Genomic DNA, 11,508 nt, shown 5'->3' with positions numbered 1-11,508 from the left:
TGCGTGGTTAAAATTACGGTAGGCGCCAAGCCCAGGTGGCAGCGGCCTTGTTACCTGGCAAGCTGAGTTGCAAAATGCTGTGTTGGAGAGGCTGACCTGTCCGTGCTATTTCTCTCTTCTTTCCTTCCTTCCTTCCTTCCTTCCTTCCTTCCTTCCTTCCTTCCTTCCTTCCTTCCTTCCTTCCTTCCTTCCTTCCTTCCTTCCTTCCCAGGCCTCCTGAAAAGCAATGGCCGCTGCCTCACCCCTGACCATCTCACCCTCTGAACGGAAGGTCCCCTTCGGCATCGCAAAGTCTCCCGGCTGGCCGCCACTCCCCAGCGTCGCCATGCATGTCACCCGGCCAAAATCCGCCAAGGGGCGCACCCGGTCCAACCTGAGCTATTCCCAGAGCCTGGGGGCCTACTCCTACCAAGTGCCATCGTCCCCCCAGCCGGTCGCCACCCCTGGGGAGGAAGAGGTCAGTGGCCGGAGGGCAGCCTCCTCCCAGCCCATCCAGGCGCTCCCGGCCGAAGTGCCGGACCTCCTCCAGCAGGTGCCCACCAGGACCTCATCTTCCCTCAACAAGTACCGGGTACTGCCGTCCATCAGCAGGAAGGACCGGAGGACAGGCACTGCTGAAGTGATGTCCGAGCAGGCTGGTGAGCTCCCAGCCAGTGCCCAGGCGGCAGCAGCAGCCGAGGAAGAACAGAGGTCCCAGGATCCTTCTCTGCTGAGGGGGCCCACACCTCTCCTGCTGGAGCACAAGGGGGGCGGTGGAGAGCACCCCCAGCCCCCCTTTCCTGCCTTGGAGAGGCCTCGATCGAATAAAAAGAGGGAAGGAAGTTCTCCCACCGCACTGACCCTCAATCTGGAGGAGCCCGGTGAGGAGGAGCCCCGGCTGCTGCTGGCCATCCGCTCGCCTTCGGGGGAAAGGTTCGAACGCTACTTCCGGCCCACAGACAGCCTGGAGACGGTGGTCGCCGTGGCCGAGCAAAAGAACGCGGCCGCCTACCGGCGCTGCAGGATCGGGACGGTGGAAGTGCCCCGCAGGACCTTCTCGGACCTCAGCCGGTCTTTGCAGGACTGCGCCATCCGCCACAAGTCCGTGCTGTGCATTCTGCTGGACAAGCAGGAGGGGGCGCTCTGAGCAGGAGTGTGTCTGCCTCCCATTAAACCCCCCTGGAAGGAAACTCAGCCCCTCCCAGCCTCCGTCCGCTCCTTTAGACTCAGCCGATGCCCCTCCGGAAGGGGGGCGGGACACTCGCCTTCACTCGCCCAGGTCCCCCTGCTCAGCCCAAAGGGACGTCAGTCGGCCCCTTTGAGGGGCTCCCCCATCTGCATTCCAGCTGGTAGGCAGAGGGTTTTATATTCAGGGGAGTTCCTTCCCTTCCCCGATTCAATTTGATTTGAATCCAGAAGAGTGGTAAGGAAACCAGGGCCAGCAGGAGCTCCCCACACTGTGCCTTTTGCTGCAGATTCTCCCTTGCACAGCTTTGGTTGAAGGTGCGGATAATCCATTTTTGGGGGGAGGTGGGGGGGAGGTTTTTGCACAAGATACAAAGACTGGCCCTGTCTGAGGGGAGGCTGGGGCCCCGATGATGCCCCGTTTCAAGGCTTCTGCTCCGTTCTGGTGAGGGGTGGCTGCAGATAAAGACTCTTGAACACGCTCAGCCTTCCCAAGGTCTGTTACTGCATTTTTAATCAAATTTCTTTTACGAGATTATGCCACAAATTAAGTCTGGAAGGATCCTCCCCGAATGGGCTCTGCCTCCAGTGTAAATTTGAAATTCAGTGTTGTTTCTGGCAATAATTTCAGAGCTCCTGCCGAAACACAGTCATGGATGTGTGTTTGTATTGCGTATCGAGGTCTTGAGCTCTGCCTGGGGGGGGGGGGGGNGGGGGGGGGGGGGGGGGGCTTTTCCTGAAGAGCTGCTGCTGCTGCTGCTTTTTGAACAAACAAATCAACCTGTTTTGATTAAGAGTGGCCTGTTTGTGTTATCAAAATGCCATTTTTTTCCTCAAACTGTATTTGAATGTTTTAAAGAAAAACATTTCTCTGTCTGCAGGCAGAGTTCGAACTCTCAGTATTCTCTCACAAAGAGACCTGCTTAACAGAGAGGACAGCTTGCCAAAATCAGTCCGCCTTCCGAGTGTTGATTTCTTAGCCCAGACAGGCCAAAGGACGCTGGGAGGCAGGAGGAGACTTTCCCAGGGCGTGGAAGCCTTGAGTGGTGGTGGTGTCTGGCCTCCGTCCAGCTGACCTGGGAGGGGGGGTCAATTCAGCAGAGCACCCCAGGGGCCACTCTCTGGGCTCCCTTCCCAAGATCAGCCTGTTGCGGCCACAGGGCCTGCTTTCTCCTCCCAGGGTCCATGGAGGGGGGGGACACCCAGCCCGGAAGGTCAGTGCTGGGAAGGGGGGCAGCTCACCTTGGCCTGGCCTCCTTTGAGCTGCTGGGGGACGGTGACCAGGTGAGGCTACTTGGCATCATGGCATTGCTGGGTCAAAACGGGCAACTGGGAACTGTAGCCATCTGGAGGCCACCCAGTTGGGGGGAGCTGATAGAAACAGCCCCATTCATTTCTTTAATGGGGGGGTGGAAGAGAAAATTCTGACCACAAGATCGGGTGCTGGTTTTTATGTCTCCCGTGCTCCGGCACAGACCGCATGAAGCGATTTTAAAAACCTCCTGGGCAAACAAACCCAAGTGGATCTCCTAGGGGAAAAGGGGTGGACCCATTTGTGGGAAGGGGAATAGTGGCTCTTCTTTTTTTTTGCATTCAGTTGGGGAAATTGGTCACCGCAAACCCAGGGAAGATATTCTGAGGGAGAATATGCACACGGACACACGAAGGACACCGGCAGGTGCATTTAACCCTAAATATTTGGGCCACAGCTTTGATGCCTGGCTTCAGTCACCCTTCCAGTTGACGGAGCGAGCACGGGAAGATGGGAGGCGTAAAAATTTAATTAATAAAAAGGCTGCATGAAGGGGGTCCCTCAGCAGCACAGCTCAGCAGCTCAACCAGGGACCCCCAAAGTGACAGAAAGGCCAAAGGAACACCTAGCGGGCATCAGCTGTTGTTTATTTTATTCCAATTAAAATGCAAGTGCCATGACAACAAACTTGGTTTTAGTCTTTAGGGAGGGCCTGGCTCTCGCCTGAGAAGGCCAGGTACCCTCCTCAATTTAAAAATCCCCCCTGGCTCGGCAGGAGGAGGGAAAGGGGCGCCTTCAGCCCCCTGAAGAACCACTGCTACGAATCACGCGGGAGACAGCCGAGGCTGGGTGTCAAGAAGTCTCGTGCGGTCTTTATTCTAGCTGAGAAGTTACATCGGAAAGCAGCCCTGGCTGCCTCTCCCATCCCCCTCTGGGCCCGGCTCGCGTGGTCACCTGGTGTGGCCAGAGTGGGCCGAAGACTCCCTGCCACGTGCAGCCCACGCCTGCCTGCTAGCTCCCGTGGAATAAAAATAAGTATGCCCCAGCATACAAAATCTATGGACAGCTATGGTTTTTTTTAAACCCACCTGACCCCCCCACCCCACACTCCCCAAACCCCCCTAAAGCTGTGGACAGAAACTGAGGAAGAGGCTGCGCACAAACATCCTAAAAATTTAGGTACATTTCTAAAACGAGCAGGGCGCCCATGTCCTGTTTTGCATGAGAAGAATCCCCACCTCACTCCCAGCTTCCTCTAAAACGCAGGGATTAAAAACTCAACATTCTCAATCAATCGACTCAGAAAAGGGTCCTGTATCAAGCAGGAAGCCAGGAGCTCTTCTGCCCCCACCCCCACCCAAGCCTGAATAAAAACACTCTTAATTCTACAGTGCCAGAGAGAAAGAGAGAGAGAAGAAGAAGAAATCAGATCCAGCCCTCGCTGCGCCTGTCCGAGAATGCCACGGCGGAGCCCAGAGGAAAAGGCAGCCTCCGCTGAGCCTCCTAAGCCACCCCCAAACTTAACACCATTTGGGGTCACTGCAATTGTAGGCATGATCTCTGTCCCCCCCTCCCCCCCAAGAAGCCAAATCAATTTGGTAGCAACCAACAACACACAAGACAACCAAAATGCACACCGGTGGCCTGATGCCCCATCAACGGTGGGCGGGGAGAGGGACTTGCTGGGACGCGGGGAAGAAATGAAGACCCAATTAAAACCTGGAGCTCCTTATGAGGAAGCCGATGCCCCTCAGCCCTTCGGGGGACACCCCTGCCCCTCCGGAGGTGAAGCTATAAACCCGCCTGCCTGCCTGCCTGCCCACCCTTCCTTTGCAACCCACAGGACTTCCTCTGGGGGCCCCAAAGCAGAGATTTAGCTCAGCCTTACAGCACCCACAAACACGTCTCCCATTGAGCCAGTCCTCATTTCTGCCCAAACCTCTTATTTTATCTTCCCCGTCTCTATTTGGAGCTGAGGAGAGTTCCCTCTAGACGTGGGTCAGCATCAGCGCTCTTCTTCCCCCCCACCAGGCTGTTCACGAAACGGCCTCTTTCTCTCCCGAGGGGCCTGTGAAGTCCTGTGAACCTGCCCAGGTTTTGGATTCCCTTCCCCACCACCCCCGAAGAGCAAGCCGGCGTCTCGAGACCCCCACGTGGGATTGCAGCTCTCGGGAAGGAGAAAAAGGATAAGAATGAAAAGACAGGCAACCATTCCATCAACGGGGGGGGGGGGGGGGGGGGGGNGTGGGATTGCAGCTCTCGGGAAGGAGAAAAAGGATAAGAATGAAAAGACAGGCAACCATTCCATCAACGGGGGGGGGGGGGGGGGGGGAGGGAATCAGAAAACAAGCAGTGATTTTCCTTGAGTAAAAATGTCAATCTCTGCCCACATCACACATTCCCATCAGGAAACTAGCCTGGACATTTGCTCTTCTCTTTGAAGTGTAAAAAAAGGGGAAAAAAATCATAAGCTTTAGCTATTTGTCTGTCCAATCGTCCACGTACTCCTTTTAGTCCTGCCTCTCTCTTCACAAAACAGGCATTAAAATCCCTTCTAATTATTGGCTACTTTTCTTTTTTTTTTGGCATCGTTTTCATAATTGAAGAGGTTCCCCCACTCTTAAGGCTAAAACTAAAAGAAAAAAAAGCAAAAAGTTACTGTAAACATTTCTTTGAGAAATGTGTCTTCCGTTCTCCAGTTTGCACAAATTTGGAAATTAAAGTCCAGCCGCATTGTTGTTGGTTTAAGGTAATTTCTGCAGCGCTTGTGATCTTGGGGGTCGCCCCACTTCGCACGTGGCTGGTGAGGAGACGCGCCCGTCGGGACGGCGTGCCAATTTTGGATGGGAGAGCCACGGGGCGGAAGGCGGGCACGCCCATCCCCTCGGCTGCCCCCTTCAGTTAGCAATTTTCTCAATTTCATCCAAATCATCTGTATCCAATTTATGAATCTTCTTGTCTGCAAAAAAAAAAAAAAAAGCAGCATTGTCAGGAAAGATTCAGAAGCCTGTAAAACAGGAACCGGTTTGGTTCTCCGGTGATTCGTGGCCCAAAACAGACATTTAAGTTAACTCACAAAAGTCACAGAGTCTGAGTTGCCGATGACCCTTAAAAGTCCCTGAACCCCTCCTCTTCGCATGCTACTGAATATGTAATAATGTAATATTCTGGATTAAATTATTTAATGGATACAGAGCAGGCAGTCTCCAAACTTGGCCCCTTTAAGACTTGTGGGCTTCAACTCCCAGAATTCCTGCTGGCTGGGGAGTGAAGCCCCCCTCCCCCCCAAGGGCACAACCAGACTTTGGTGTTTTACACGAGAGGCCCAAGGCTCCAGGCCAGAGAGACGAAGCTTCGCCCCGGAGCCCGGACCGTTTTTGGGGACTCACTGAAATGTTCCTGGATCCGGTTGAGGATGTTCATGCTGTGTTTGCTGTCCACCATGTTAACGGCCAGCCCCCGCTTGCCAAAGCGCCCCGTGCGGCCGATGCGGTGCAGATAGGTCTCGTTGTCCGGGTTGCCGTCTTTGTCCACCGGGAGGTCAAAGTTTATCACCACAGAGACCTGCTCCACGTCTATGCCTGGGGAGGGAGTTTGTCATCGCGGTATTTAAACTTCTCCTCTGCCGGCTTAACAGACCGACCCGACGCTCCACAACTCTGCGTAGCTCACAATACGCCACAACCAGACATAAAGTGTCCCCTTCTCTTTGGACTGAGCGGCCTTTTCTAAGAGCCACCGGAGGAGGAGACCACAATCTCCCAGGTCCCTTCCAGCTCTCTGATTCTGGACTCACCTCGGGCGCAGACGTTGGTGGTCACCAGGACCTTCTCCTTGCCCTCTCTGAAGCGCTCGATCACGGCCGCCCGCTGCTCCACCATCATCTCCCCGCTCAAGAGGGCAACCTGGTGGCCTTCTTTGGACAGCTCCCCCGCCAGCCAGCCGGCCGTCTTGCGGGTCTGCGGGAGGGAAGGGTCAGCAAGCGAGGGGGCTCCGGGAGGGACGGGGCTGGGGTGCCGCCCGGCCCACCACCCGGCCTGGCCCGGCCCTCACGTGGCAGAAGATCATGGCCTGGGCGATGGTGATGGCCCCGTAGATGTTGCAGAGGGCGTGGAACTTCTCCTCCCGGCTGCTGCAGAGGACGTAGTACTGCTTGATGGTGTCCAGCGTCTCCTCCTCCCTCTTCAGCTTGATGATGTTGGGGTCGGGAACCACTTTCTGGGCAAACTTCCACACCGAGTCCTCGAAGGTGGCCGAGAAGAGCAGCATCTGGCAATCTCGGGGAAGCATCCTGGGGGGGGGGGGGGAGAAAAACAGCCAGACTTGGATCCGCCGCCCTGGCATTTAAAACCCTCCCAGCAACGGCTTTCTGCTTCTGCCAAGTATATAATGGCTTTCCGCTTCTGCCCTCCTGACCTCTGGATGCGGATGCTCTGGTCCTGGTGCCCCTGGGTGGCGATCATGACGTCGGCCTCGTCCAGAACAAACACCCGGATCTTCTTGGGGTCGATGAATCTGAGCTTCGAACACCAGTCCAGGACGGTGCCTGGCGTGCCAATGACGATCTGTTCGGCAATCTTCTGGCCACGCTCCACTGTTGGGGGGGGGGAGAAGAGGATGTGACCCCCTTGGGGAGCTTGGCCCATCCCGCCCATCCCACAGCCCCAGACCCCTCCCCACTCTCGCACTGGAGGGACCCCACTGATGGCAGAGACCCGAAAGGTCACCCTCTCCGGCTCTGTCCCGGCAAGGTGCCAGGACAGGGAGAGAACCAGTTGGACACTCACGCTTGTTGCCCCGGACGGCATAAGCCAGCTTCAGCGCAGGGTAGAACCGGCCCATCTGTTCGATGACCTTCCCAGTCTGGAGGGCCAACTCGTACGTGGGGGAAAGGCAGAGGCACTGGAGGGGAGGGGAGAAGAGGGAAGAAAATCAAAAGAGCGAAAAAAAACTCTGTCCAGTCTGCCTTTTCAGTGCCAGGGCCGGCAGCCAGCGCATCCACCTCCCCGACTCCCCCGTCTCTTCCCAGCGGTTGGAACCGGCTATGGAAAGTCCCCAACCTCAGGGGAGAAGGCCGAGGGCTGAAGGCTGCTGACCCCTGCCTCAATCTCTGCCAGGAGCAAATCGCCCTTGGCAACCCTCTGACCACACCACCCCTCGGCTCAGGGGCCCCTCCAGCCCCTTCCCCCAATCAGGGCTGGTGATGGAGGCTACCTGGGGATGCTTGTGGTCCGGCTCCACCCGGCTGAGCATGGCCAGGACGAAAGCTGCCGTCTTCCCGGTGCCGGACTGGGACTGGGCAATCAGGTTCTGTGGGCTGCAGACAGGTGGACACCCTGAGCAGGGGAGGGGAGGGCTCTGGGCAGCTCAGAGGAAACGGCCGCCCCTCCCCGAGTGTCACGGCAGCAGGCAATTTGAGTGGGCAGCATCTGGGCATGGCGAGAACTCACCCACGTCCAGCAAAGGCCCCCTTGGAGATCCCTTGCACCCATCCCGCCACCTCTTCCGCCCCCACCCAGCCTTCCAAGGCTGCCAAACTCCCCTGCTCTCCCTCCAGCCCTCCCGGGGGGCAGGACTTACGGCTCCGCGAGCATCATGGGCAGGGCGTTCTCCTGGATCTTGGAGGGCCTGTTGAAGCCCATGGCATAGACCCCCTGGAGCAGCTGGGGCTTCCTGATTGGGGGGAGCAAAGATGACGCCTCTGCAGCGCTACGAAGACTCTGAACCCGCTTCTCCCTCACAGGGCTGACAGGCAGGGGTAGAACGGAGACCGCCCCCATGCAGGGCAGCAATGCCACCAAAGCCCCCTACTCTGAGTGATCTCCCTCCCCCACGAGGAACCACGAGCTCCCCGAAAGCCAAGTGGGAGGCACTTACAAGCGCAGCTCTTCGAACGACTTCACCGAGTACAGGGGCGACGTAGGGTCCCTCTGCAGCACCTCCACCTGGTTCGTGTTGTCCACCAAATTGCTACGGATCAGCTTGTTCAGCAAGGACTGGGCGGCCCGATCCTCTGTGGCCAGATGGGAAAGGGGGGGGGTCACTAAAGCACGAACACCCCCTTTCGTTTTTAGCAAGAGCCCTTAAGACTTATACAACGTTTCTCGGTGCTTTTACAGCCCCCCTCTCTGAGCGGTTTGCAGAGTCAGCCTGTCGCCCCCAACAACCTGGGTCCTCATTTTACCGACTTCAGAAGGACGGAAGGCAGAGTCAACCTTGAGCCGGTCAGGATCAAACTGCTGGGTGCGGGCAGAGTCTGCCTGCAATACTGCGCTGTAACCACTCTGCCATCAAGACTCTTGAGAGTCAGACCGCTAAGATGCCCACAAGGAGGGCAATTCTTCTCCGTTTTTGGCGCTTCCTGTCCTACAACTATGGCCTCTCTGCCACCCCTGCCCCACATACAAAACCCACCTAGGGGGCCTCCGGCCAAAGACCGGGTGTCCCAGCGCTTGAGGATAGAACCAGCAGATGGCAAACAGCTGGCACCGAAGACAGAACGCTGAGTGGGCTTGGCTTTCCCTCCGGACATTACAAAGCTGGGCACTCGGAAGCCCAGCCCTGCCAAGAAAAGGAGGGTCTTAACTACCCCCCCACCAAAGAGCCCTTCTTGGAAAGGGGGACGAGGTTGGGACCTGGGGCTTTCCTGCACAGCAACAGGAGGAAACAGGCTTGGTGCTTCCTGAACCAGTTAAAATTAGGCATGTGCTACCTTTGTCCTCTTCTTCCGTCTTCTCTGCACTGTCCCTTGTCTTGACAACGGCTCCTGTTGGAACAAACCATCATTTGTAGCACCAGCAAGATGGGTTGGCCAAGAAAGTTATTCTGTTACTCCAGAAGGGGTCGGACAACCGTCTCTCGTGGAGGGCTTTGTAAGTTCTCCTGCACAATGCAGAAGGCTGACTGGGGAATTCTGGGAGTTGAAGTTCACCCATCTTAAAGCTGCCAAGGTTGGGAAACCCTGCCTAGGAATGTAATTTCCCTCATAAAAGTGGGGGGGGGGGGAATAGGACTGTCTCTGCGTGTGGGCGCAACTGGTAAGAACAAAGAGCAGGAAATAGTCTCCAGGGTGTCTGTGACAGTTACAGGGAACGGCTCCGCCCCGGGAACCACGGCTACACCCACCATTGGCATCTGGCTTGAGGTTCTCCTCCTTCAGGTGTAAGTTGCTCAGCTGAAAGGGAGAAAAGAGTGAGATTCTGAGCACAAATTGGGGCTTCTCAGTTAACTGCCACGGCACAGGTGCCATCCTATAGTTTAGGGGAAAGAATTAAAATCTTCATGGCTGTAGTTCTTTAGAGGATTTTAAGTTCCTATGAGCACCTTGGGTAACTGATAAGCCCGGGATTCTCAACCTTGGCAACTTGAAGACGCTGGACTTGAACTCCCAGAATTCCCCAGCCAGCCAAAGCAGGATGGGGGATTCTGGGAGTTGAAGCCCCCCACACGCACATCTTCGAGCTGCCAAGGTTGAGAAACAGTGTAAAAGGAGAAAGCTACATCATCTGCTGGTCCTTTGGGACTCCCAGATCAGAGGCAGAAATGGCACCACGGCAGCCAAGGAACCCGCAGGACTATACACACACACACACACACACACACACACACACATTTAAACAGGAGAGAGCTTCATACGCACCATTCAAAACTACATCAATATAACCACACACAGAAGACAGAAGGAGCAGCCCCTCCCCCCACTCAGGGCTGCAACCGCAACTTCACACAGCAACCCAGGTGTGTTTGTGGGTTTCAAGGGGTGGATGCTCCCCTCGTTTCAAGGCGGGTTTTCTTTTTCTGCTTTATGAGCGCCCCCCCCCCCGGCAGCGGGCAACTCTCAGCGGCAGGGGGGACCCATTCACACGTGCACACGCGTGTCCCGGCCCGCCCAACCTCCCCGCCCGGCGTTCCTCACCGAGGCCGTGGCGGCCGCCTCCTGCTCGTCCACCGCCAGCGCCCACGAGTCGGTCGCCATCCTCTCCCCGGAGACGGAGGGACAGCTCGGCCTCACGCTGCAGCCCCCGGGAGACCGCCGGCTCTGCGCAGGCGCCGCAGGAAGGGGCGGGGCGCTCCGCGTGCGCCCCAGAAAGGATTCCGGGCGGGGGGCCGCGGTGGCACGCCGGACGTTCCGGAAACGCCTTGACCCGCCCCGCCCCGCCCCGCCCCGCCCCGCCCCCTTCCTTCCTTTTTTTTTTCTCCTTTCGAACGTTCCACTGGCGGGCCAAGCGCGCATGCGCGATTCTCGCAAAATTAAATGCAATGCGAGAAATGTAAAGCCGTCGCGGGTTTGTCCTTTCTTGCACTCTTTTTGCATGCTGCTCCGAGAGGAGGGGGGGCCTCGAAGGGGGCCCCTAATTTTCCTGGGGGGGGGAGGCTGCCCTGCCCGCCGTTGCCCAGCCGGGGTCTGGAAGTTTTCCTCTCCGTCCGCCTGCAAGGCTCCTGGGGAAAAGAGGTGGGCTGGCACCCCTCCTTACCCAAAACTGCCTCTTGCAAGCTTGCCAGCTGGGAAGACTTGAACTCAGAACACCCCAGGAGTGGGCAGGCTGGAACTCGCAAAGGGGTGGGGGTTGAGGAACCCTGCACAAAGCCAGGGCTTGCTGGGTGAGGGGCTGCTCTGGGTTTCCCCCCTTCCGTGGCTGAGCCCAGCGTGCGCCATCATGCAAAAGGCTTCTCCCTCCTGGTCATGACCCCCTTCTCCCTCCTGTCAGCCTGGACGGCGCTGTTGGCATCTCTGATGACGGGAATTTGCTGCTGGGCAGGATGGCCCGGCAGGGTCGCTCTGCATCGCCTCACTCCCCCCCCCCCCCAGGCTCAGCCACCCTCCCTCCCTCCTTCCCTCTCATCTGCCCCCTCTTCTCCCGTGCTGACCCCTTTGTGCCAGGATCCACTTTGGGGTCCCGCCGTCTCATCATCGTCTCGCTTTCCCAGGGTGACATCATAGCCTTTGCCATGGCAACGGGCAGTCGAGCCGGTGTGGGTGCTGAGCCACACGCACAGCAGCCGGGGAAGAAGCAGCTGCGGCCAGCCGGATCGGAGCTGGCCAAAGGAAAATAGGAAAATGCCCGCTGAGATGCACCTTGAACGGGGTGCAA

The 11,508-nt window shown here is 57.3% G+C and overlaps 2 protein-coding genes and 1 non-coding gene across 3 annotated transcripts; 1 reads left to right on the top strand and 2 right to left on the bottom strand.

Moving 5' to 3' along the window:
* The first annotated feature begins 316 nt into the window (after positions 1-316).
* On the top strand, positions 317-1,178 carry UBXN10 (UBX domain protein 10). The gene has a single exon (XM_015820389.2). The coding sequence runs from the start codon at positions 326-328 to the stop codon at positions 1,124-1,126; it is 801 nt and encodes a 266-aa protein (XP_015675875.2). The 5' UTR covers positions 317-325; the 3' UTR covers positions 1,127-1,178.
* Positions 1,179-5,061: 3,883 nt separating this feature from the next.
* LOC107291394 (ATP-dependent RNA helicase DDX19A) lies at positions 5,062-8,408 on the bottom strand. Its single transcript, XM_029284922.1, has 9 exons — positions 8,294-8,408; positions 7,997-8,089; positions 7,631-7,733; positions 7,204-7,318; positions 6,833-7,010; positions 6,470-6,707; positions 6,213-6,375; positions 5,806-5,997; positions 5,062-5,375 (listed from the first exon to the last, which is right to left on the bottom strand). Exons 2-9 carry the CDS (start codon positions 8,056-8,058, stop codon positions 5,314-5,316), a joined length of 1,113 nt encoding a protein of 370 aa, XP_029140755.1. The 5' UTR covers positions 8,059-8,089; positions 8,294-8,408; the 3' UTR covers positions 5,062-5,313.
* Positions 8,409-8,854: 446 nt separating this feature from the next.
* Positions 8,855-8,994, bottom strand: LOC114922857. Its single transcript, XR_003810506.1, has one exon. It is a non-coding gene; the product is annotated as a small nucleolar RNA SNORA57 (small nucleolar RNA).
* Positions 8,995-11,508: the final 2,514 nt, after the last annotated feature.

The sequence above is a fragment of the Protobothrops mucrosquamatus genome, unplaced genomic scaffold (assembly GCF_001527695.2).
Source record: "Protobothrops mucrosquamatus isolate PMUCROS unplaced genomic scaffold, P.Mucros_1.0 scaffold1123, whole genome shotgun sequence".
NCBI classification, from domain to species: Eukaryota; Metazoa; Chordata; class Lepidosauria; order Squamata; family Viperidae; genus Protobothrops; species Protobothrops mucrosquamatus.
Note: the sequence above shows the minus strand (reverse complement) of the source record. Positions and strands in the feature narration are given on the sequence as shown.

What these genes read in the sequence shown, in the direction of transcription:
- UBXN10 (XM_015820389.2), top strand. Translation starts at nt 326, where the DNA reads ATGCATGTCACCCGGCCAAAATCCGCCAAGGGGCGCACCCGGTCCAAC.
- LOC107291394 (XM_029284922.1), bottom strand. Translation starts at nt 8,058, where the DNA reads ATGGGCTTCAACAGGCCCTCCAAGATCCAGGAGAACGCCCTGCCCATG. An exon ending in CGGACCACAAGCATCCCCAG is followed by an intron (nt 7,319 to 7,630) that starts GTAGCCTCCATC and finishes CCTCCCCTCCAG; the next exon opens with TGCCTCTGCCTTTCCCCCAC. An exon ending in CCGGATCCAGGAACATTTCA is followed by an intron (nt 5,376 to 5,805) that starts GTGAGTCCCCAA and finishes TTTTTTTTGCAG; the next exon opens with ACAAGAAGATTCATAAATTG.